The 25,255-nt window shown below is 39.5% G+C and overlaps 2 protein-coding genes across 6 annotated transcripts in view; one reads left to right on the top strand and one right to left on the bottom strand.

Moving 5' to 3' along the window:
- CAMKMT (calmodulin-lysine N-methyltransferase) overlaps positions 1-2,392 on the bottom strand; it is a 327,175-nt gene extending 324,783 nt beyond the window's left edge. For both annotated transcript variants that reach the window (XM_044429060.1, XM_044429061.1), the window contains exon 1: positions 2,142-2,392. In XM_044429060.1, the coding sequence (XP_044284995.1) occupies positions 2,142-2,282 (141 nt within the window). In that variant the 5' untranslated portion in view covers positions 2,283-2,392. The remainder of the gene's footprint in view (positions 1-2,141) is intronic.
- Positions 2,393-2,811: 419 nt separating this feature from the next.
- PREPL (prolyl endopeptidase like) overlaps positions 2,812-25,255 on the top strand; it is a 52,465-nt gene continuing 30,021 nt past the window's right edge. For all 4 annotated transcript variants that reach the window (XR_006414606.1, XM_044429055.1, XM_044429056.1 and 1 more), the window contains exons 1-10: positions 2,812-3,364; positions 5,365-5,738; positions 9,977-10,102; positions 12,327-12,396; positions 13,412-13,615; positions 15,154-15,274; positions 16,501-16,717; positions 18,947-19,132; positions 21,218-21,421; positions 22,292-22,467. Coding sequence is in view for 3 of the 4 variants with exons in the window: in XM_044429055.1 (XP_044284990.1) it covers positions 5,529-5,738; positions 9,977-10,102; positions 12,327-12,396; positions 13,412-13,615; positions 15,154-15,274; positions 16,501-16,717; positions 18,947-19,132; positions 21,218-21,421; positions 22,292-22,467 (1,514 nt within the window). In the remaining variant the exon portion in view is untranslated. The remainder of the gene's footprint in view (positions 3,365-5,364; positions 5,739-9,976; positions 10,103-12,326; positions 12,397-13,411; positions 13,616-15,153; positions 15,275-16,500; positions 16,718-18,946; positions 19,133-21,217; positions 21,422-22,291; positions 22,468-25,255) is intronic.

Raw genomic sequence — 25,255 nt, 5'->3', positions numbered from 1 at the left:
TCAATTAAAAGAGAACTGTGAAAACTAGCATAATGACCAATAAATGGTACTTTGATATTAGCATTTTACATTACATCTCACCTTTTTAACTTTTGCAAGGAACCCAAAGAGGCTTACAAGGTACTCTTCCTTTCCATTTTATCCTCACAACAACCACCCTGTGATATAGTTCATGTTGAGGGTAGAACCCAGCAAGAACAGTGAAGCATGATAAGGATGGTCTCCATGGAACCACAAAGCCACATTTCACCATGGCTTATTTGCATATGAGAACCTAGTCTCCACATTTCTGAGTGGTTTCCATGTTTCTGTGAAGAAGTTTCACAGCAAGAGAAGTCAGGGCTCCAGCCTGCACTGTCTGCTATCCAGGTCTGCCTAACAACTGCTAAGGCAACTACAGCCATGCTGATTGGTTGCTCTGCCCTTCCTTTCTTCTCTGCCTCCGCACAACATTCCCAATGCCCACTTGCAGCTTTGAAATCTTGGCAACAGCAGGGTATCACCTTGTGGCATCTCCAGCAGCAGCAACCTCAAAGATGGTAATGATTGGCATTCAGCCATTAAGTCTACTGGGTAATGTTAGGCCAGGCATCGCCCCCTTAGCCCTACCTGACAGGAATGTTGTTCTAAGCATCCCTGAATTTTTCACAAGAGGAAGAAAGGCAGGATATAAATACACTGTAATAATACTACTACTAATAGTGGCAAGATCCTAAAAAATGACTGGAGGATATTCAGTACTATAAGATACTGTAACTGCTAAATGTTTTCTTTTTATACAGATTTTCTAGATGATGGCATGCAACCATCCTCAATTCACTGCAGTCACACTTAAGTACAGTGATTCCTAAACTTGGAATACTAACAATGTACAGCTCACAAGACACTAACTTTAAAGTAGAGTAGCAGGATAAAACGAGGATGAGGATAAAATGGAGAGAAGGGGGATCAGGAGTATTGCCTTGGGCTCTTGGAGCAAAAGTGGTATATAAATGTAACAAATTAATATGCACAGCAACCGAATCCCATACAACATAGCAATCTCATGAAGCAGCTGTATACAGATCAGCCATATCGGAAGCCAGCTTTTTTGATGGACAAATGTCTGTATCATTGAGCATTTGCAGAAACGAACATTTACCTTTTCCCCTTCACTCCATACATTCTGTACAACTGCACCAAAGTGTGAAAGGGGTTGACTTGCAGTTGTCAAAATACCCTCATATATCCTAGCAAGCAAACCCAAACAGTGACATATCACACTACAAAATTAAGAACCAATTTTCATCCTCAAGGGGTCTTTCTGCAAGAGCTGCAAAGGGAAGTCAGGCAGGAGGCTACTAAGAAGAGGGCCTTTTCTGTTGTGGCATCCCAGAGAGGCTCACGTGGCTCCTACATCATACTCTTCCCAGCACCAGGTGAAGACCATATTTTCTCAGGAATTTTCCTAGGAATCTTAGTTTCAGTAAGCTTTAAACCATGTGTGGTATTTTAAACCTTGCACTGCTGCTAAATCTTTTTCTGGTTTTGACTTCTATACTGTAGTTTTAAATGTTTGTCCTGTCCTGTAATTCATACCATATTTTAACTAGTTTAACAATAGTTTTTAGATAGTTTTAAATTGTTGTGAATTGTCCAGACAGCTTTAGCTATTGGGCAGTATTAAAATGTAATAAATAAAGAGCCAGATCAGTGTAGTGTTTAGCTAGTCGGGAGAGCCTAAAATGGAATCCATTGGCCCATAAGGCTCACTGAGCAAACTTGGGCCAGACACTATTTGCTTCTCAGTCTAGCCTACCTCACAGGCTGTTGTGCAGACATGATGTCAAAGAGAGGCATGTACAGCACCTGAAGTTCCTTGAAGGAAGATGCAACATAACCATGTATAAAAACAGAAGATCTACCAAGCACTCAAGCTCGGTCATTAACTCACGAGGAAGAGTTCAGGCATGCCATTGCCTGCCAGTTTAATTTCCCCCTCAGTGAAATGGGGATATTAATGTCTCACCCTGCAGAATAAAATAGAGTGAAATCACTGCAGTCGATAGCACTCTGCTCACCACGAAGGCGCTCGCCAAGTGACACCTATGGGAATGAAGTTCCTGAAGGGGAAACAAAACGTTATTTTCATCGTCGTATACCTGTCTGAGAAGCTTCCAGCGGGCTTTGGCGGCTGCCTGCCTGCTTGTTCTGCAGCCTTCCCCAGCGGGTCCCTCTTCTCTTTCTGCCTGACACCTGTCAGCTGCAGGGGGAGAAACGCTCCAGGCTGACTCGGTAGTCATAGTGAGAACAGCTTCCTTCGCTCGAGGTTCAAACTTGAGCAAGCGCGCCAAAAGAGCCTCCACCCCAAAATAATGGCACCCCCTGAGATGGGAAGGGGAGGACGGAGCGGGAAAGCAACTGCTGAGGCTCAGCGAGGGACCCGCCGCCTCACAGGAAAGCCGCGGCTAAGGCACACGGAGGAAGTCCTCAGCATTTGCCTAAATCTTTTGCACCAGCAGCAGCCGCAGCCGCCGCTGACAGAACCGCCCATTTAGCCGGGAGGGAGAGGGACAGCAGGAGCCATCTTTGGTAAGGGCAAAGAGGTGCGAGCTTGACCACCTGCGGCGATTATGAGGAGGAGCATTCTTGCATGGGACGGGGTGGCGATCAGCTGCAGAGCTTTTCACTTTGCTTCACACAAGCCGTTGCTCAGCCTTGCTTTTCCGTGTAGTAAGAAAGTCGGTTTGCCAGATGTGCTGTATCTTTTAACATATGTCTGACTGGAATAAATTTAGCAGCTAAAAGCTTTTCCTGTCACGTTTGTGGGTGGGCTGGCGAGTAGGGTTCACCTGTTGAGTTTCCGTACCAAGTAAAAAGTTACAGAAATATACACCACGCACAAAATATTTGCTATCCGGTGAAGAATTAGATATAAAAACCTCTCCCTCAGCACAAAAACGAGATAGAATCCTCTGCACGTCGTCGAGGGGACTTTATAATGTTCATCAAGAACTTTGATTATGGTTTCAATTCAATTTATATGTTTGAATGCCCAAAGCCAAGATGGACACAAGAGGATCCGGATTCTCCGATATCTTATCTACGGGCAGGAATAATTGAGAATGCTTGAGTTTAGACGCCATCTTAGCTACGGGCAAGTCGATGGCTGCGGAAAACTGCCTTCCGCTGCCATTTTGTTTGTGGGCAAGTAAATCCAGATTATAGAGAGTGGGGTTCTGAAGGGCCGAGTCGCCTAGCTATGATGTCATCTCAATTTATCTCCGCATGCTGCGGCTTGTCAGCGGGCAACACATTCTGAATGTTAAGTGCATTCAGAGTTTCGAGCTGATTTCTAGAATATTACATTCCTGAGAGGTAAAAGGTGGGTCCTAATGCTCTATATCTAATGATTGTACTAATAAAAGGCAGTGATTAAAGACAGGCTTTAAATATAATTTGGAAAACGAATTCTACCAAAACCTGATTGAATCCTGGACTTCTTGAGATAGGTAGGGAATAAATGTTGTTTACTGAACGTTCAAAACGATCGGCATATTGAATGCGCATACAATAGTAGCGACGTACTTGGCCGTATTAATAATAAATCCTGTCAGTCTCATTGTATTTCATGGAACTTACTCCTAGGTAATTACTCTCGTGCTGCAATCCTACACCCACCCTCCCACCTGTAAGTCCCATGGAATTCGATAATACTTACTTTTGGATAGATATACCTAGGAGTATGGGTTAGGAAAACAGTCAACTAAACTGCAGGATTCATTTTGAGTAAGCTGCCTATCTTGCTAATTAGAAGTATGTTACCTATGAGATGGCTTCTTACCTGAAGCTTTTATTAATCGCTAAGTCCAAGCTGTAAGCAACAACTCCCATTTCTACATTTTACATTTGTTCCAAGTCAAAAAGTAAGTCAAGTCTGAAATACTAAACAGAATAAAAGCATTTAAAATATGTAACACATTTTTTAAAAACCTAAAACAATAGTATGGTCAAAACGTATCTAATATTAGTAGAATTTTCAAAACTGTCATATCTATTTAAAATAAAGAAAATTCTGCAACCATACCATGCACCAAAAGGTTACCACCACAAAACCAAGGAGTCCAGTGCATACACAAATGAATATATATATATATATATATATATATATATATATATATAATAACTAAAATCTTAATGTGTTTCAAGCACAGGGCCTTTTATCAGGGTACAAGGAAACTGAGACATCTTTGAAAATCTCTCTCTGAAAATTTACTATTTCATTTCTATGTAGCCCCACAGCTGAAGCTCTCTGGGCAGAATGACTCCATGAAGGAAGCTGCAGCCTTAAGTATGACCAAGAGCTGAGCAGGGTTCTTTAGGATAGACCATTGTGAAGTGCATTCATTCATAGGGTCACCATAAGTCAGAGATGACTTGACAGCACGTAACAAGAACAAATGAAAATCTGTAGGAATGATTTCCACTGCTGGAGAACCTTTTTTCCACCTTGCATCCTCATGGACCTAGTCCCCTCCCTGCCTGCCCACAAAAAATCATCTTACAACCTCATAAATGTAGTCAGTGCAGTTTTATCCACACCAGTTACAGTAGGGGAGAGGGCCTCAACTGTTTGTCTTATATGAACCAAATGTATATGACTAGCCTTTCTGATCAGATGGAATTTTGTAAACTGTCACCCTCATGTTTTGTGAGGTCACCCATTTCCACTTTGTCAAAATACAAATATGCTCAACAGTGCAAAAAGATTTATGATCCCTGCCACAGAGTTATTGTTGGACCTTATGTTGTGAAATATACCATATTTTTCCATCTATAAGTCACCCCCATGTATAGGATGCCGCCCACTTTTCTTACCAATATCCGAGCGAGCAAGCTGCTGCTGTGCACGCACGCCACCTCACCTCCTCCCCACATTTGCGCCCGCGCCAGTCTCCCCCCCAAGTGTGACCGTGCCCGCCTCCCCCCGAGCGCACCAACGCTAGTCTCCCCCCCCATAGTGCACCCACGCCAGTGCCAGTCTCCCCCCTGAGCGTGCCCGCAATCACGCCAGTCTCCTCCCCTCGAGTGCACCCACGGTTCTCCTCTTGGGCCCCCCCCCCCATGTATAAGACTCCCCTCCATTTTTAGGTAAATATTTTAAAGAAAAAGCATCATCTTATACACAGAAAAATACAGTAATTTGGACCACTGATGATCTAACTTGAGATATCCTTTGACTGTGGTTAATATTGGCAACATTAAGCATCCTTGGGGAGTTCCTATAATACTTATATATAAATACCATTTTTAGAAAGTAATCAAGGTTTTGCTTCTGTAATTTCTCTGCTATTTAAATGTAAATTATTGTTGGTTCCTCCTCAGCTTTCACTCTGAATCCTGTTGATTTGAAATCTGTGCACATCTTGGAAGAAAAATCTAACCATACTGAGTGATGGTATCTAGGTTAATTGTGCCTGACGTTGCTTTGGATTTTCAGAAACATAAAATAAGAATGAAAAAGCAAGCGAAGTAAATATCTTGTCATCATGCAGTTAGGCACAAAATCTCTTTTTCACATTCTTAAGGACAGTATTGGTCACTGCAAGAACTCCTCCAAATGTTCCCCTGCTCAAGTCGTCAGACTGTACAGTCAAAGAAACAAACAAGTATTTTTGTTTGCAAAGTCCTTTAGGACTGCCTACCTTGTTCCTGATTCCCGAGGAGACATCCAGCCATGGAGGTTCTTTTCCTGTAAGGTATGCCATTTGAATAAATCTTGCATGTGTTGAAAAAAAGGAGCCTCATTCTGCATTTAGAGTCATCCAAGTACGCAGATTTTTAAAAAGCATGCGTACCAGCAGTAGCAGGGGAGGGAACTGCAACTGTCAGAATGTCCCCTCAAAGCAATAAGTGTCTCTCCCTACAATGGAAAAGTCCCACATGTGTAACATTCCTTGGTTATACAGGAAGAAATAGAAATCTATTCATTACTACAAAATTACTATTGCATTACTACAAAATGCAAACTACAACAATCACAGATTCCTCAATTATACACACTTATCTGTTTGTTTTGATGTTGATTATAACAGGCAGAGACATCATCTGTGACAAAAACAAAATGAGTTAAAACGGATTAACTACTTATTGGGTTATCAAAAATAGGCGTGATTTACTAAATTCTGAGTCTCCTCAAGGATGTGTACAATTTTCTCAGCACATACACATGATTTACTTTCCCACCAGGCCCAACAGACCAGTAAATGTTGAAAGTCTAAACATCTGCTCCTACACATGGCAACAACCATCCTAAGCCTTACATAATAATCATTTTTTTAAAACCCTGCCACCCACTTAATGGTTAGTGGTAGAGTAAGACATTAAGTATGCTTATGCTTACAAGAGCATGACACTAAAATTCTTCAATTTTGGTTCTGCTAAATATCTAATGCTGTCTGAATCATTTGTGTCGTACTATTCCAACTATTCTTTTATAACTTATCTACTAGAAATCTAGGAAACATGTATATCAGAAAGGGGTTTTAGGGTACAATCCTTTGCATGTCAAAATAGAAAAGTCCTGTAGCTCCCAGTATGCCTTTTTAGCCTCCATGCTGGCTGGTGAATATTGAGAGTTGAAGAGCACTTTTCTGTGTTTGTATCATACCTTTGTACAGAATATTTGCATTCCTTCAATAAAGGTTTGCAGACTTGCTGTTTGCTAAGTTCTCCAGACAACAAATTGCAAAATTAGGTTTTGACACAATTAGAAATGTTGAATTCAGATTTGGCAGAAGTTGCTGTAGCTGTAGTCTTATATACTGGGATATCAGATCTCCAGCCAATCATAGGTCTAAATATGGTCAGCGGAGGTTTCTCCCCACATCCTGCCTTCTCCATTGGAGAGAGCATCAGCAATTCCCTAAGCAAACCTGTATGAGTTAAACAAAGAAGGCATTTGATTTGGGCTGTGCATAGCCACTTCTGTCAAGTTCCTTTTTCCATGCCTTCCTTAGCACGGAAAAAGGAAAAAATGATCAGTTTGGGGACAAATAGCTTGAAGGGGTCAGGCTTTAGTACAGACTCTGTCCCTGATGCCGGCTGGCCCACTGGCTTAGTCTGAGGTAGAAATTCAGATCCAATGAATTTTGCTATGTTCAATTCATCTTGAGATGATTGAACTCATATATTTAACACATATATAATTTCACATACACACATTATATTGGTGTCAGAAGGACGCTTCGGGTTCCTCGAGCACAGCACCCAGTTTCTTGCCAATGGACCTCTGGTGAGAGATGGAGTCCACCTCATGAGGATAGGGAAAAGGTCCTTTGGAAATGCTCCAGCAAGCTTTGTCTGAAGACTTTAAACTGAACGGGGGGGGGGGGGGGGGGAGGCTCAAGTCCCCCAGAAACTTGTCCTGACTGGACAAGTTGGGGCAGAGGACCAGGGCTTTGGGACCAGGGTTTTATAGGTACTCCAGGGGCTGGCAGGACTCCTACGAAGAGGGTGCCAGTATCAGGGAAGATGGGAGGAAGAAGGAGGCCAGGGGATCCAAAGAAAGGGATTTGTGGGAAGGAGCTGAGATGCATATATATATCAACACTAGGAGTGTGGGTAATAAGCAGGAAGAGCTTGAGGCTCTCCTGGGAATAGGAGGGTATGACCTGGTGAGGATCATGGAAACTTGGTGGAATGAAAGGCAAGATTGAGATGTAAACATACAGGGGTATGACCTGTTTGGAAAGGACAGGAAGGGAAAGAAGGAAGGAAGTTTCGTGTTATATGACAGGGAAAGGATAGGATGCAAGATGGGGATCTGGTAGAGGCAGTCTGGGTAAAAAAGAAAAGGTTTTGACACAGGGAGGGACCTGACAGTGGGGGTACGCTATTGCCCACCAAGTCAACTTGAGATCCTGCACGATGCCCTGAGAGACCGTTCAAAGGATATCTCAAGGGAGGGACATGGTAATCATGGGAGATTTCAATCTCCCAGATATTAGTTGGGAAACTCAGTGGCGAAGGCCAGGTCACGTCGCTTCCTTGATGCTATAGAGGGAGGGTTTTTCACACAGAGGGTCCAGGAGGCAATGAGAGGGGGAAATATCCTTGACTTGGTCTTGACCAACAGGAATGAGCTGATAGATGGGGTGCAGATAAGGGGAGCTCTGGATACGAGTGATCACTCCATGCTTTGCTTTGAGATCAGGGGAATGAGGATGAGCGGCAGGTCAAGTAATAGAAGCTGGGACTTCATGAGGGACAACTTTAGTCAGTTGAAGACCAAATTGGGGAAAGCCTTCTGGGAGAGGGTACTGGAAGGCAAGGGAATTCAGGAGGGGTGGATGGTGCTAAAAAGGGAGGTCTTGGAGCGCAAGCCTTGACAATGCCACTAGTTAGCAAAGTGGGAGGTGAAGGAGAGCACTGCCATGGATGCAAAAAGAGGTGGTAAGAGGTATTAGATGTAAGAGGAACCTCTGTAGGAAATGGGCACTGAGACAAGTAGATAAAAGGGTATAACTTGAAGGAGGAGGCTCACTGAAGAAGGCTGAGGCTGATTATGAGCTGAGACTTGCAAAGAATATCAGAAGCAACAAAAAGGGTTTCTATCAACATGTAAATAGCAAGAGGAAGGGGAGACAAGTGGTGGGACCACTAAATACGGAAGGTGATCCAGTGACTGATGTGAAGGAACAGGCACAGCTACTAAATGATTATTTAGCCTCTCTGTTCTCCCCAAAGCAGGACAGGCGAGATCCAAATGGAAGATCAGATGAGGCTGGGGATTTAGGGGCACAGATTAGAGTCACACACCCCACCCTAGAATTTGAGAAGCTCCTCAGGGCACTGGATGTTACAAAGGTGCCAGACCCTGACAGGTTACTCCTGAGAGAACTTCGAGAGTTGGCAGTGGTACTCTCACACCTGCTAGCCTCTACTTTTGAGACCTCATGGAGAACGGGTGAGGTTCCAGAGGACTGGAGGGTGGCATCAGTGGTCCCAATCTTCAAAAAGCATAGTAGAGAGGACATGGGGAATTACAGGCTGGTTAGCCTTATGTCCATTCTGGGAAAGACAATGGAAAGGAAAGGCTCTGGAATCCCTAGACAGGGAAGGGAGGTTAGCGGCCACACAACATGGCTTCCACAAAAACAGGTCCTGCCAGACAAACCTTGTGGAATTCTATGACAAGGTTTCAAGATGGCTAGATGGAGGGGATGCAGTGGATGTGGTTTACCTGGATTTCTGCAAGGCCTTTGCCAAAGTGCCGCATGATGTCCTGGTTGAGAAATTAAGGAGTGTTGGGATAAACCAATGCACTGTTTGGTGGATTAGGGCATGGTTGACTGACCAAAAGCAGAGGGTAACCATTAGTGTGGAATCATCAGGATGGCAGCCGGGGTCCCCCAGGGCTCTGTCCTGGGACTGATCCTGTTCAATCTTTTCATCAACGACATGGAAGAAGGGGTGAGCAGTCTACTGATCAGATTCGCAGATGATACTAAAACAGGGGCAGTGGCCACAACTGAGGAGCAGGTACTCCAGATCCAGAAGGATCTGGACTATAGAAGTGGGGAGAGGGCAACAAGATAGTGTTCAATGTGGATAAGTGAAATGCAGATAAGTGCAAGGACTTGGGGTACAGGAATGGGTATCCTGTACAGGTTGGGGACAAGTGGCTGGAGAGCAGCACTTGTGAAAGAGACCTCAGGGTGCTGGTTGACTGCAGGCTAAACATAAGTCAGCAGTGTGACACAGCAGTCAAGAGGAGAGCACTTTTTGGGACCTGTGAATACTTCTTTTGAAACACAAATGGTGGATCCCAAAGCTTATCTGGAGCTAGTTTCACACACAACTGGACTCTCCTAGCATGTGGCAGACAAAATCTGGTTCAGATTCTTGAAAGACCACTTTTGACAAGTACAGGTTCATGTTGTATGAAAGAGAATACAGTTTTTAGACCTTAATGTCATGACTTCTTCTGTACCAGGATATTTTGAAATCAGAGCAGGAAAACTGGAGGGTTTCTTCTGCAAAATACACAGATTTGATGAAAAAAATCAGACAGAAATTAGAAGCTCACGACAAGCATTTCTCTGCTCTGAACAGCTTGAAAGTAAGTAAAAAAAATAGATTTAGAAGTTAATGAAAAATGTAGTGATGTTATAAAAACCTGTTATCTTGCCTGATAGTTATTGAATGCTTCCGAAGATAGTTAGAAGAATTTTAAACTAGTGATCTGTTGAAGTTTGCTTTGATACATTGCATTTACAAATAGCACTTCTAAGTGATTCATGTGTATTTTCTTCTTGTAATCCCTACCATAACCCTTTAAGGTAAATATTCTCAGTTTGAATATGCAAAGTTTGATAGGGAGGAAGACTTGTTGAAACCTAGTTACATGAATTAATTAGGGTGGAAAGATTCAAAATTGGAGCTTCCTGATTTGTAGTTTAGTCTCACTGGTGCAATCCTATAAATGTTTCTCAGAAGTCTCATTCAGTGGTGATTATTCCTAAATGGGTATAGGAATGCAGTTTGGGCAATTATGTTACATCAGCTCTCAGTAGTATGGCTACCTTGTGTTCTAAGAATTCATACAAAATTTTAACATAGCTGAACCTTCAACATGCTTTGATCTCCCACGAAAGCCGTGCATTTCTCACAGGTTTGCACATTTACAAGTTCTTTAAGGATGTATGACTAGAGACCAAGGCCAAGATCATCTACTTTATTGAATTTCTGCTCACTATATATGAGTTCAGCAGTATAGAATGCTGGCAGGTAGAAAATTAACGTGTTTGAAGCATGGTGCCAGAGGTGCAAATACCCTGGACTGACAGTAAGATAAAGAAGTGGCTCCTAGATCAGTCAAGCCAGAATTTTCCCTGGAAGCAAAAGTGACAAAACCTGTGCGCTCATGCTTCAGGCACATCCTGAGAAGGCAAGACACACTGGAGAAGAAAATAATGCTAGAGAAAATTGAAGGCAGAAGAGAAAGGGGAAAAGCAGTATGAGATGAAACAATTCCATAAGGGAAGCCACAGCCTTGAGTTTACAAAAGCAGAGCCAGGTTTTCGAGAGAACATTTTAGAGGGCATTCATTCATAGGGTTGCTGTAAGTCAGAGATGAGTTGATGGCGTGTAACAACAACAAACAAATCTAAGCTATTGAATATATTTTCTTGTTATTGTTTCAAGAAAACTTGCTTTGTGTAATTGCCATGGTATGGATGCCTGTTTGCCCTTCTGAATACCCATGTACTTTTGCTTGCAGCATGCTATTGTCTATTGCATTAGAATTTTTTCAAAGTTATTTCATCTGAAAGCAAGTTAATTATGGATTTATTAAACATGGATGTTTCCCACCCATCCATGAGTCACTTCCAAGTGTGTCTCTTTCCCAGCCACTTTAAGATCACTGTTGTGAATATTTTTTCAAGTTTCAGCAGCTTTCCCTTTTAGTAATTTTGTCATTTTTTAAAAGTTGCATGATTATATATTGCGGGGAGCAATCCTCTGGACCCCTGGAAAATATCTGAGAGGCCATATGGTATTTGGATTTCTGTCTTGGAGCTTGTAATGGGAGCTCAGACCCTCACCTTCACCCATTGCAGCCAGGGAAAGTAACCTTAGAGAAGAGCGGTGTTTCCATGGGCAAGGAGGGGAGGAAACTGGAAAAGCCAGGATACAAACTATCTTGATTCATTTTCAGCTTCTTTTCCTCCCCTCTGAAACACTTCACAAAAAGCCCATCTAGTAAATGTGTGAGACAGGAAGATAGGGGTACAAATAGCCTTTATTGGTTGAGATGTGACTGCATGACACCTCGGTGGACAGATACCTGGGAAAGCTGGTGCTGTGATTCTTTGAGTAATTAGAGCTTTCTTTGGCTAGATTATGAGAAGGCAGAACTCCCTGAAGAAGACAATCATATTAGGGAAAGTCAAAGGCAGAAGAAGAAAAAGAAGAGCAAGTATGAGATGGATTGATTCCATAAAGGAAGCAATAAACTAGAGTTTACAAGAACCAAGCAGAACTGTCAAGGGCAGGACATTTTAGAGGGCACCCATTCCTTGAGTAACCATAAGTTGGAGATGACAACACAAAACAACAAAAACTTTATAGAGTGTTTATGATTATTATATTAATGAACCTGATCAGATACACTCATATGTTTTAATAGTTTTCCTTCTTTTTCCATTTGTAGTCTACAAACCTAAAGAGAACTACATTCATTATACAGGATCTTTAGAAAAATACTCAGATTCTTAATGATAGATGGTGACTTAATTCAGGATATTATGCATTCAATCCATGCCTGTTTTGATTTTAAACAGATTAAGTTTGGAGAATATGTTTACTTTGAAGAAAATGGCTGCATTTTTCGTTCAAAGCTAGGAGAAGTTGGTATGAATATCTCTTGTTATTACACAAGATTGTTTTCTTTATATTTTATATGCCACACTAGAGACATTCAAAAAGAAACTGGACAGCCATCTGACAGGGTTCACGTAAACTGATGTCCTTCACCAGCAGAGGGTTGGACCTGATGGCCTTCATGACCCCTTCCAACTCTACTATTCTATGATATGCCAATAAATTAAAAAACTGGCCATAAGGCCACATTAAAAGAATATGTTATATTTAGAAAGAAAATATGCAAGAATTCACTCTAGTAAATGCACCTGGTTGAATCCTTAGTCCAGTCATTTCAGTCTTCCAAGTAAGTTCATCATTATAATATTTGATGAGTTTAAACCTGTAGAATGTGTATATCTAAGAGTCGTATATGAACTCCAAAGTATTTTTGGAATGTACCTGACTTTTAAACAATACCTCTCTGCTTTAATAACAACGTACCTCTTGGTTGCCCATGCAGTGGACATTGCAGTGGACAATGTCCAGGACAACAAGTTGCCCCAAGAATCTATTGTTTATTGCCATTAGGATGTTTTTGTCCCAGCCTCTGCTAACATATCAGGATTTTTAAACAATGCCCGATGATACTGCCAGATTTATGTGTACTTTTTCTATAACCACTCATAGGGCTTTGTTTTTGGGACACTTAACTAGCTCAAAACTGCTTTATGGCTTAGAGTAGTTGGATTCAGCAAAAACAAAAAAAAAGCCCATTTCTTTGAATTTGTCCCTGAAATGTCTGATAGTTTTTCTAGCAAAATAGATAGCACAATAGTTCATTTAATTGTAGCTAAATCCCATTAAAGGACTGGCATTTAAAATAGTCAGAGCTAACTTGTTCCATTAGATCCAGGACTTAGTCATAGATCAAGACATATGTTTACAGTTCTAATTAATTCCAAAACATTGCACTTTTGAACCCCACAAACAATATAGAAAAGCAATGGATACTCTTTACCTCAGTTCTTCTATTTGCAGTATTGTCTTTTCCCTTGTATTACAGATGGTGGTAACAATGAAGTATTACTTAGTACAGAAGCTCTACCCTTTCATGATTCCTTTATCCATCGCATTCGAATTTCCTCAGATCAAAGATATATAGCTACTGGAATTAAAAGTGCGAATTCTGAAGAATCTGCTTGTATCATTGTGAAAATAAATGCATTACCAAAAGTGGAATGTATTATTCCCAATGTGTTTAGTTTTGGTAAGTCATCAGCCTAAAATTCCATTATGTTTTAGTGAAACATAGCAAATTAAGTCCAACCCTGAATTCATCATATTTTACAGCAATGAAAGTTGTATCTGATGGTGGTTTTGCACTAGTGGAAGGTATTTCCACTTGCTCAGGGTAGGGCAGCTCATTTTTGCCTGTCTTCCCTATTCACTGCAGCCCACTCTGCACACCTCCTAAAAAACTGTTCCTTAACATTTGGGAGAGCCCCTGAAAAAGCATGGAATCTAGTGCAGAGGCCCATAGAGGAGGGGGCAGAAAAACTGAGTGTCCTGCTTTATGCAAGAAAAGTGATTTCCATTAGTGCAAAACCACGATTGGATACAATCCTCAGATTTACCAGACCTTGTCCATTTATGTGTCATCCTAATTTCACCAATACTATTTTGCTTCCATTGTTGTGATCATGTAAGTCTTCTAATCAGCCTTTCAGTATAATTGAGCTCTGCACACATTGCTTTTAAATGTGTAAGTTTAGTGCTGATTCAATGCCGTTTGCACAAATGATGCCCTGTTCCCAGGTAATTCAAGGGGGATTAGAAGAAGATGTAACTGACATGCTACTGGTATATTTTATGTAAGCCAACAACTATACAGCATTCTAGAACACAGATTAGGTAACCTCAGGAGGTTGGACATAGCTATATTCCAGTTCAGGGGATGAGTGCTCTGGAGGACAAACACATTTCCAAGGACTAAATGAAAAAATATAAATGGCCACAAAACGATGGGACATTATGGCTAGGGTGGGAGTTGTCTTCTTATTGTTTGTCAATGGCACTGTTTTCAGTGCTAATTAGTTGATGCACTAGATTATAGCTCTCAGCTTCCATAAAGTAAATACAATCAAATGCAACGGTAAAAAAAAATCAGTCATGTAAATCTGTTACAGGAAAAACAGCAGTGTCTTCTGAAGCCTTAAAAGAATAACAAACGCATTATGTAATAAGCATTCATAAACTAGAGTGTTTTTCATCACATACTTGAAATGGGGGCAGTGTTTGTGTTTCCCCAACATGAAAAATGTGCTGTATGTGGGGAAGCTTCTGTTTTCACAATAATAAATATTGATATAACAGTTAATATAAATTGCCCATATATGGTAGAAAGGAAAATTAAATGTAATCTAAAAAGATTCTAAGGACACAATTGTCTCCATGTTTAGACAGGAAAAAAGTCCTACAACTCAGCATTTACCAGCCAGCCATGTAGGACTTCTAAGACTTTTTCTGTCTAAAGATACACAGGATTACACTCTTAGTCTGCATAGCTGCCCTGTTTCACATGAAATTTACATGTCTAGTCAGTGTCCAAAATGCAAAGGGTCACACAGTCTGCTCTGTATGTATAGGGGTTTCTTTCCCATTCTCAACCATTGACTTTCAAATTAGCTCAATGAAATGTAGTTCATTTTACATATGCTATCACTAAAATTAGGCTTCCTTTTATTATTGCAAAATAATAATAAATAATAATAGTTCCACTTTCTCCCCCCCCCCCACCACTCCCAGAATGGGCTACACAAGACATCCTCTTCTATACCACCCAGAAGAACCTTCAGAGTCGTGATGTGTACTTGTCTGATTTTAGTAAAAAATGTTTCAAGCTGGTTTATACAGAACAGGATGCAAGGTAACTGAGCATATTAAACTGCTTCCTCTGTGTATGATGTCATATTAAAACACATAAATATAGATAAGGCTGATACCAAGAACTAAGGGAAGGAAGCCTAGCTTTTAATCCAATAGATAAGTGGTCCCATTTTGGGGTTAGCCATGATAATACTCCTAGGGGTCTAACTAAGTTGGTTCAGATCAACACTAAATGTAGAACTGTTACTCTGTAGAACCTGTAGAATACCTGCTGTATAGATGAAAGCAGAAAGATGTGCTGAAACCATTATCATTCTGATAATCATTCTGATAATATACTTTGATATATAGATATGCGTGTGGTTTGCAATGCTTCTCTGCACCCCTCCATAAGATTCCTATGATTAATCATATTGAAGAGTATTGAATTCTATTCAGTGGCAGTTGTCAGCCTATGGTACTAGTTATGCATATTCCTAAATGCATTGCCATGTAATCATTGAATGGCTGGGACCACAGTTCATGGGCAGTTGCCTACAGAAGGTCCTGTTTTCAATCACTGGCATCTCCAGGTAATGGGAAAAAAAACTTTAACCCTGGGATGTTGTTATCAAATAAAATGGACAACATTGACCCTGATAGATAAATACTCTAACCTAGTAAGACAGCTTCCTGGGCACTTAGTTCAGTATTGTAACTGGTACAGGTAACATTTTATCTTTATTGCTGAGGTGTACAACCTTTTCTGCCCCAAGTTCCACTCCAAGGGTCTGCTGGGAACCATATGTGTGTGTGTGCAAAGAATGCTCTCACACCATTCATACATGCATCCATATATATCACATACCCCCCAAAACACCAGCAACCCATATCGTCACTCACACCAGTAGCAACAGATTTTGGTCTTGTAACAACAGTATCTGTTCCATGTCATGACATGAATTTATGAATACCGTCTCTTCTCCAGTCAACACAACCTAATCAAATATAAAAAAGGAAAAATTGCTTGACAAACCGGAGGTTGCTGTGGCTGATACCATACAGCCTTTTCCCAGTATGGTTTTCATTTTCTCCACCCTTCCTTCATTCCTTTCCTTCTTTCTTGATTATGGCAAATGCTTGAGGTCTGGGAACCACCACACAAGGCTAGGAAGGCTCTCTGTGGGCCATACTGTTTTGCACTCTTGCTTTATGAAACCATCTAGTATGCAAATATCTTCGCTATTTCAGCATCTAATTATCTAATTATAACTTTGTTGTTCACAGATATTTTGTGGATCTGTACCTCACAAAAGACAAGCAGTACCTGACTATAAACAGTAATAGCAAGACTACCTCTGAAGTGTGGTTGGTTGACTGTAATCAACCCTTTATGTCTCCTGTTCTCGTGCAACAACGAACTGAAGGAATCATTTACCACATTGAGCACAGAAATAATGAACTGTGCATTCTTACTACATATGGTGATCCAGAGGGATACAAGGTATGGGCTGCTGGCATTCTAGCTAGTGTCCAGCTTAGTTCTGACACTTAATTGCAGTACATCAAAAATATTCAGTCATTTAATCAAAATTTCATAAAAAACAGATGAGTCCATATAACATTTTAGTTGCCTCTAATACTTATCTTTTCGCCACAGGCACTATAAAATGAACAGTTTATAATAAATATTATAAAATATTGGAGAAGACAAACAATTGGAAAAAACTAAGTATGTTAAATTGACTAAAAGTTTGAATTTTGTCTAGAATTCATTATTATTATAAAAGTGGCACGAGATGAGAACAGGTTGGTAGACTCCCTCTGCATTCCTTACCTTTTTAATTAGTTGGAAATGTAATAGAGGAAGATGAAAACCACAGCTGTTGAATCATTAATTCATTGGATTGCTCAGTCCAAAGCCTCCTCTCCTTTTAAAGGACTTTCAGATAAACTGGATTAATTCAATATGATGTTTCTTTTGTTGAACAATATTCCAAGAATAGACAGCTTCTGTATCTGGATGTCATTTGCATATGCATCCTATTAATGCTCAGTTCAAATACACAGACTCTGAAAAACATGTTTACATTTCTATTATTCATTACACACAACAGAATTAATTCTCCAATTATGACTTTACCCCAAAAAATAATTTGGGTTTTCCATGTTATTTTTGGTCATTCAGAAGCTGACCACTCTGGGTAATATCCAACAGCAGCTTTCCACTAGAGCTATTGAAAAGAGATAGCATAAATAGAGTAAATAGCACAACCCTCTGTTGACAAATCTGATGACATGCAGGGATGGGGCTTCAGTGCAGAGGGAAATGCGCAACAGCATTAGTTTCTGTTGGCATAACAACATTAGTGCTGGCAGAATGGCATAGTTGGATATTAGCCTCTGACCCTTCCCTCAGATCAGTGCAGTGCAATTGATTCATGTAGCTCTGTTAAGTGTCAAATACGGATGTGCAAGAATTTCATACCTGCTTGTAAGCCCAGTCATGAATATCACTAGGAACACAAATCTCAGAAAATCTTCGCATTCTCCCAAACTTTCAGCTGTGTTCAAAAGTACATAGTTTAGAAGAGTCCATTCCTGAAAATGTGTACATGTAGAAATTCATATTCTGTCCTTCATGTGCCTTTTCATGCTTTGCCAATGGGAGGAAATTTCCTATTTTTCATTATTGAAGAAAAATGTGGGAATGCAAATGAAGTAAATAGAGCTCCAACATCACATGTTTACCCAACCCTCATGCCAGATATGAGCAAAGTTACCTCATCCTTGTGAAACAGTGCCCTTCCATTTCATAGAGCTTTGTTTTATTCTGTTCTTCTGGTGCTGGAGGATACACCGGAAGGATGGATGGATGGATTCTTAAAAGTAGCAATGGGCTATCCCTCCTGTAGCAAGTCTCCACAGACTTTTTCATTACATAGCTATCACCCTCCTGGCACTGAGTTGGCGCTATTGCAGTTATAGAGCTCTTAAACAAATCCAGATTTTTCACTGTATTTGGAAAGGAGAGCTTTGGAGTCACTCTGTGAAAGAGCTCATGTTGCTATTTCCTGTCCCTTTCATAAAAAGGAGAAGAGTTTTAGACCTCAAGGGTATCGATTTATCAAAGTTATCATTCAATTCATTTTTACAATATATAGTGTTCTAGAAATATAGTTCTGTCTTAGCTCTGGTGCCCTCGTGGACTCCATTACATCTTTTTATTGTCTTTCCTGCTGTGATGGAAGCTTATAGAAAATACTGCAAAACAGTTGAAAAGAAACACAAAGTGTGCTCAGCTGGGTACTTTCTTGATATCTGACTGGTGCTTGAGCAGAAGCTCAATCTGTGTGTGATTTGGTTGTTTGTTCATTCTTTCATTGCCTTATCCTCAAGTGATCATAATTTAACAGCCATACACAGTTTAACATTTACCTTTTGCTTCAGAGAACAATGCAGGACATATTATGAATTTACCATTTCTTCTGAAGATTAGTAAGAATTAGGGATATAACACCTGTTTATTTTCAAATGCCATGAAACTGAACCAACACAACTATCAATCCAGAAAATTCAGAACTACCAGATCTCTAAAATTGGAGCTGCTAACATTTTACCTATTGCTACTGGAAGTATATTAGTTGCTGGAAAGCAGTGTCTTTTCTATGAAAATACTTTTATATTGGATAATTTAGGTTCTTCATGTAGATATGTGGACTTTGTTTTGTAGCTAATGAAGGCTCCCATTGGTTCATGTGGTTTGGAGAACTGGTCGTCCATTTACACTGTGAAAGAAAAGGCTAAATTAGTTGACTTAGAAATGTTCAAAGACCACTGCATTGCCTTTCTGAAGTTCCATGGCCGCCTTTATTTAGATGTTATTTCTCTTGCATCAAGTTCAGTTCACAGTGTTAAGGTAAACTGGTAAATCTTTAATTGATATAGAATGTTTTGTGATCAAATTTTTATTTTTCAGAATTAATTAATCAGTGGCAAATTAAAGTTTTTTTTATTTAGATGCCCTCACAAGTATATGAAACTTTCCTAATGTCAAACTAACATAAATATGTGTTTTACGTAGTCTTACACTGCTGATTAGAATGGTGCAGGGGTGATGGATGATAGAATGAGGCAGCTAATAAAGTCTAGGAACCTCATTTTTGAGACTTGGACTGTTGTGGGTAATCTTCAATAGAGGAATCATTTGGGACAATCGGCTTGTACATGTGTTTTGGGAGTGGGGCTAGACAAGGTAGGGTAATGTCATTAACCCACTATGAATTAATTTCCCTGTAGGATTTTATTATTTATTTATATAAATATTTATTTATATCCCAGTTTTTTTGTTTTTAAGGAACTCAGCTTTTCATTGTGGTAGCAGCTGCCATTTGGGTGCAGTGCAGGCATGCTTCTCATTATGCACAAACCCAACCAGGAGCCTGGTAGTGTGTATAAACTAAAGGGCCCACTCATCTTGTGTGTTCCCATTCATGCTACCTACTCCCCTTTACTCCTTCCTTTGATAGCTGCAACGTACAAGGGAATTGACCAGGCAGGACAGTGCTATCAGACAGCCCTAAGTGCACACTTGGAAGAATCTTTAGTGACAGCACAAGAATAACATGGCCCCAATTGAGAATGTTTGAGGAAACTAAAAATAAAAAGGCTAACAGTTGGAGCAGGGAGGGGACTGGGACAAGGACACAGTATAGCTTCTGCTGCAAAGTCTTCAATGTATGTACCAGAGCTGGCTGGAGGACTGAAAGCAAACCAAGACAAGGCTGATTTACTGTGGGCTGTTTCATAAACAATTAACCCACTTCAGCTTATTTGCCTGGTGACTTAGTGGGATGTGTGAACAGTTTCAATATCTGAATCAGATTAAAAATTGACTGTAAGTTCTTCCTTAGAGTAAAGCTGTGTCTAGCCAGTTCTTTTCCTGTACCTTTAAAAATCAAAAGCAAGAGCTCATGCTGTCTTTTGAAAATCCTGGCTAACTCCTGCCTTAACACTCAGTTATCTGAAAACATTTTAAATTTTCAGTTAGCATATTTGTAATAAAAGAGTAAATTTGTACACTCTCCAACCAGTCTCCTAACTGTAGCATTCAAGTTAAATATAGAATCCATTCTGTAGGGTTTTCTAGACTTTTTAGATTGATCTTCTTCAGGTTTTAATCAATTACACGGAGTGCGATTTTTCTGTGTAAAGCTTTTTGACTCTGACTGCCACAATTCCCAAAGCCTTTATCAACCTACTAACCAGAACTCCTTAAAAGAAAGTAAGCAGCGGGTAAGAGACCCTGCTGCTCTCAGAGAATGAATCTTGATTCCTTTCATTTCTAGGAGTGTTAAATCTTAAAACATAATAGCTCTGAGTTTCTGAGTGTAGCTGTGCCAAAAAAATTATTTTGTTCCTCACAATGGCTATTGCTGGGAACAGAGTCAGAGGCAAAGATTTTAAGTGGCTGAGCACTCCAAAGCCAATGCATGGCCTTAGTGCAATAACTGACGTTGACTTGGCTATGTTTCAAGTTGGGTAGCATGAAAGAGCAGACAGATGGGGAAGAAGAAAGATTCTTAAAACTTCCAATTGTGCACATGCATCAAAACAAAATCCCTAAATAGATAAAATATGCTTTATAATGGTTCTTTTTTTGATACTGTTTTAAGACATCTTATTATTAGTTTGTTTACTCTCTATTTCAAAACAGCTTAAGATTTTGTATTACATTTCATTACTTGCTGAACCTCATTAAGTAGTTTTTAGGAAAGGAGGAAAGGTAGCTAAATTGTTGCCCTCATTGTCATAGTGTTTCTTTTGACCTTTTTTTTAGCTTATAGTAGAAGAGAAAGCAGTTTCTGGCAAACATGTGTGCCAAAGTTGATTAAGCTGAAGTTTAAATCTTTTCATTTGCAAGGAAGCAATGGAGTAGAGTTCTATAGAGAAAAACTTAAAAGACTGGGGGGAAATATTAACATTATTGGATTTTTTTTCCCAGCTACCTGACTGGGCTTGTTCATTTGAACTGGAGCCACAACCTGAATACAACACCAGCACTTGCTATTTTTGGCTCATCTCCCCAGTTCAGCCTCCCATACGTTTTACATATTCATTGATGGAAAACAGTCTTATTGAGCACACTGAGCAAGAAATGCCAATTACTGTGAATTGCAGCACCGTACGTTTAGAAGCTAAGAGCAAGGTAAGACTTCCCATTCAATTCTCACCCACTTTTAAACAGCATCTTGAAAGGAAATAGGAATTCACATTATATAAAGGCCTCTAGATTTCATATTCACTAGATCAGTGAGTGTTTCTCTGTAGCTCTGCAGGGAAGGGTTCAGGAGGCTTAACATTTCTTTTTCTAGTTCTGCTCTTGAGAATACTGAAGATGAGGGTGTTACTTCTTTTGGCAAGGGAGAATGCTGTTGTGCAGGAAGCTTGCTGAGAATTCCCTTATCACATTAATACCTTGCTTATCATCCTGGAAGAAGACCAAAAAATAAAAAATAGGAAAACAAAACAAAAACCCACAACCCAAAATAAGAATACATGTGTAGGAACAAAAATAATCTTGCAAAATAAAATTAAACTCCATAATGAACAATCTTTGTGAGACACAAAAGAAAGGAAAGTATATTTGCTTAATATGTCTTACCATCATACAGGCAAGAATTCCAAGCGAACTTACAAGGTTTAAAATAAATATATATGTATATAGATTGTTAAGTTTATAACAAAAGGCGCGCTGCTGCACTAAGTGCTAAGCTACTCAGGCTGTAATACACATGGGTATCATTAGAGAAGGCAGGAGAAGCCCAGTTGCTTTCATGGTTCACAGAATTTCAGGTGTTGCACTTAAATGACTTTTTATGCTCCACATTGGTAAACGAACTCAGTGGCAGTCCAATCTCCTGTTTTATTTTTCGAGAGTGCTTTTGTACAGTCAAAGTGCAAGGAATTACTGTAATAAGAAAAACATGTTTAAAATATATAATTGAAGCTTTTATTCCCGTGTATCCCTTGTGAACTTTGAAACATCCTTTAATGTAAAATACTCCCTCATTTACAGGATGAAACTTGGGTGCCAATTACAGTTTTTCATAAAACCAGTTCTATAGAGCTGTGCAGGATGCCACTTCTGATTCATGTATATGGAGCTTATGGCATAGATGTGAACATGAATTTTAAAGCAGAAAATCTAATGTTAATCAAGGATGGGTGGATATTAGCATTCTGTCATGTCAGGTAAGTCTCTCATATTATGAAGTTACCTTGTGTGGTTTGGTTGTTTATTATGAAACATGTGATTTATATTCTCAGTGTTCAAGTCTTTTCTTTTGGCTGCAAAGTTTTCTGTTCATCATTTTTTTCTGCAGAAAGTCATGTTATACATTGTTTTGCTAATGGATTGTTATAGGCTATTTGTTAATAGCTTATTGAAATGCCAGTTTTTCATTTGAATTTATTTAACTGTAATAAGAATGAAGCTGTTTCAAGCCCGGTTTACAATTACTAGGTTTATTTTTAAACCTTTTTGAGAACTGTCATACAAAAAGGGCTTTGCTTTCCATATATCAGATTATATTCTAATATTATATTTATACTTCACTCTCATTCACCTAAAAACAGAGATTATGAAACCTGTATTTATTGACAGTGTATGACTACTGCCAATGATACAGTAATTTTATATTTTTAAATCTAACATTTTAATTATTAGATAAATTATCCTTCTTATTTTATGGTAAAATGTAATACACTTCTAGGTGTACCATGTGATTCAAAATAATTAAAAACAAAAATAATTATATTTTTGCTATCACATAGCTTTTGTAAATAAAGAAAACCATGCTTTGCTTATGTCAGTATTACTGATTTGTTTTTTGTGGCATCAGAACAAATGGCACATGCTGGCAAGCCAAGTGCTTGACCCAGTTTAGTTGCAATGCTGGAATTACATATTGAAAAATAAATATATCACCAGTAATGTTATTTGCTTCCTTTTCTAATAGAAATAGGTACCAAGTGGAATTTAATTTGCTGTGTATATAGATAGGATCATGTCCTCAGGCCCACCTTGCTTTCAGTAGGAGAAACAGTATACCATACTGTGAATTTATATAGACCCTATTAAATGAATGGGACATATGCAGCAGGAGAGAAAAACCTGTTCAAATACTAGAAGTGGGCACTAGCATAATGAAGGCATGCTTTTGTTGCAGTGTGGGACTAGATCTTGTCAAACTGTCATCTGTAGATCCAGGCAACTCCTAGAACTCACAGATCTGTGTTTATAGCATATGCTCCAACAGAAGCACTAATCACTCCTAGATCTGCCTTCTTTAAGTGCAACATTTAAATGGACTTTTCCACTCACATCCAAATATTGAAAGTGCTCTGGATTCTGGTTTTGGCTGTAAGTTTAGACTTACCAAATATGAGTGACTTTATTGGCGCATGTGTAACCTCTTTTATAATTAGCAGTCCTAACTCAGGTGTTTAAAAAGCCATGCCAATTTTTAAAAGAAATTTACAGACATTCAGGCCAAATGCATAATTGCTATAAAATGAGATTTCACAGAACATTTTACAAACATTCCAAGCATTTCAGGAAGTACACTCTTGGTATAATAGACTGGAGAATACCCAAAACATTTTGTGCACCATCCACTAATGCTGCAGTCATAAACCACATGCACAGAGGATTCAAAAATGAATTTGCATTGATAAGAGCAAGACATGTGTATGGGAATATTAGACGTTCATGCCCACATACACTTCCCTTTTTGCCAAATGTCTGATGTGCATTCATGCATTACTGGGGATGCATATAAGTGGAGAAAGGGGTGGAACTATTAAAATCCCCTGTGCATTTGTGCTATTTCCATGATTCAAATCCTGGGGAACATAATTTATCTGATTAGAACCTATTTCAAGTTCAAAAATCTGAGAGTCCAAGTATATACAGTGCAGTTGTTGAATTAACTGTACTATGTTTTTCATGCTCTGGCTACACAAACATAATTGAACACAAGGTGTTTCCTTTGTCAAGTAGATGAACAGTTCTGTGAAAGTGTGCATGATATCACAAGCCAAATTTAAGAGCGACACACAACACACTTATCAGCATGGTTACTTTCTCAAAGTAAATAGCACTTTTGGCAAAAGAAAAGCAATGGACAATTATGTTAATATCACATTGCATTAATATCCCAACTTTTTGCCTCATCTGAGGAACCCAGGGCAGGTTACAGAATCATCCTCTGCTCCATTTTATCCTCACAACCACCCTGTGAAGTCGGTTGAGTTGAAAGTGAGCAACTGGCCTCAAGTCACCCAGTGAGCTTCATGGAGAAGCACGGACTAGAACCCAGATTACCCAGTTTAACACTATAAACACCACATCACACTGAATCTATAAATACTATCTGAGACATCTGATTATTATCTAGGTTCTAGCTACCTAAAGGTGTGCATGGGGAACCTATATTACATTGGTGGGGTCCCTGTTCTGGGGAGTGCATTTGGCCAGTCCAAGCTATAACTGAAGTCAAAGGATGGAATCCAGTCAAGCTTTTCTGCTGATGGAATTAGTTCCATCACCAGAACAAAAAAGGGAGCAATTCTTCCTTGCTGCAGCTCTCTATGCACTATTCACAATAAGCTGCAGAGGTTAGAAGACCCTCTGGAACAGATTTCTGGAGACTGCAAGGAAGAGGAGACAGTCTCATTGTCTGAGCTGACTTTTGCACACATGACATTGGATTCTTCTGAGAGACAGCTCCTTTTCTGCTAATAATGAAATTGATTATAATTATTACTTTAGGTATTATTAATAATGCTTTCTATAGTGTTTTTATTAATATTAATTGTTATAATAATTCACAGCATACCATTTTTCAAGACTGTCTGTGAAAAGGTACCTAAAATAAAATGTATATATAACAGCTCTTTAAAATGCACATATAAATAGCTTTTTGTCCCGGCTTTCTTTCTGGGTATTTTAAGAACAGCAATATACTTGGACAGCAAA

This window comes from Varanus komodoensis, unplaced genomic scaffold, assembly GCF_004798865.1.
Source record: "Varanus komodoensis strain SLA01 unplaced genomic scaffold, ASM479886v1 scaffold2, whole genome shotgun sequence".
NCBI lineage: Eukaryota > Metazoa > Chordata > Lepidosauria > Squamata > Varanidae > Varanus > Varanus komodoensis.
Note: the sequence above shows the minus strand (reverse complement) of the source record. Positions and strands in the feature narration are given on the sequence as shown.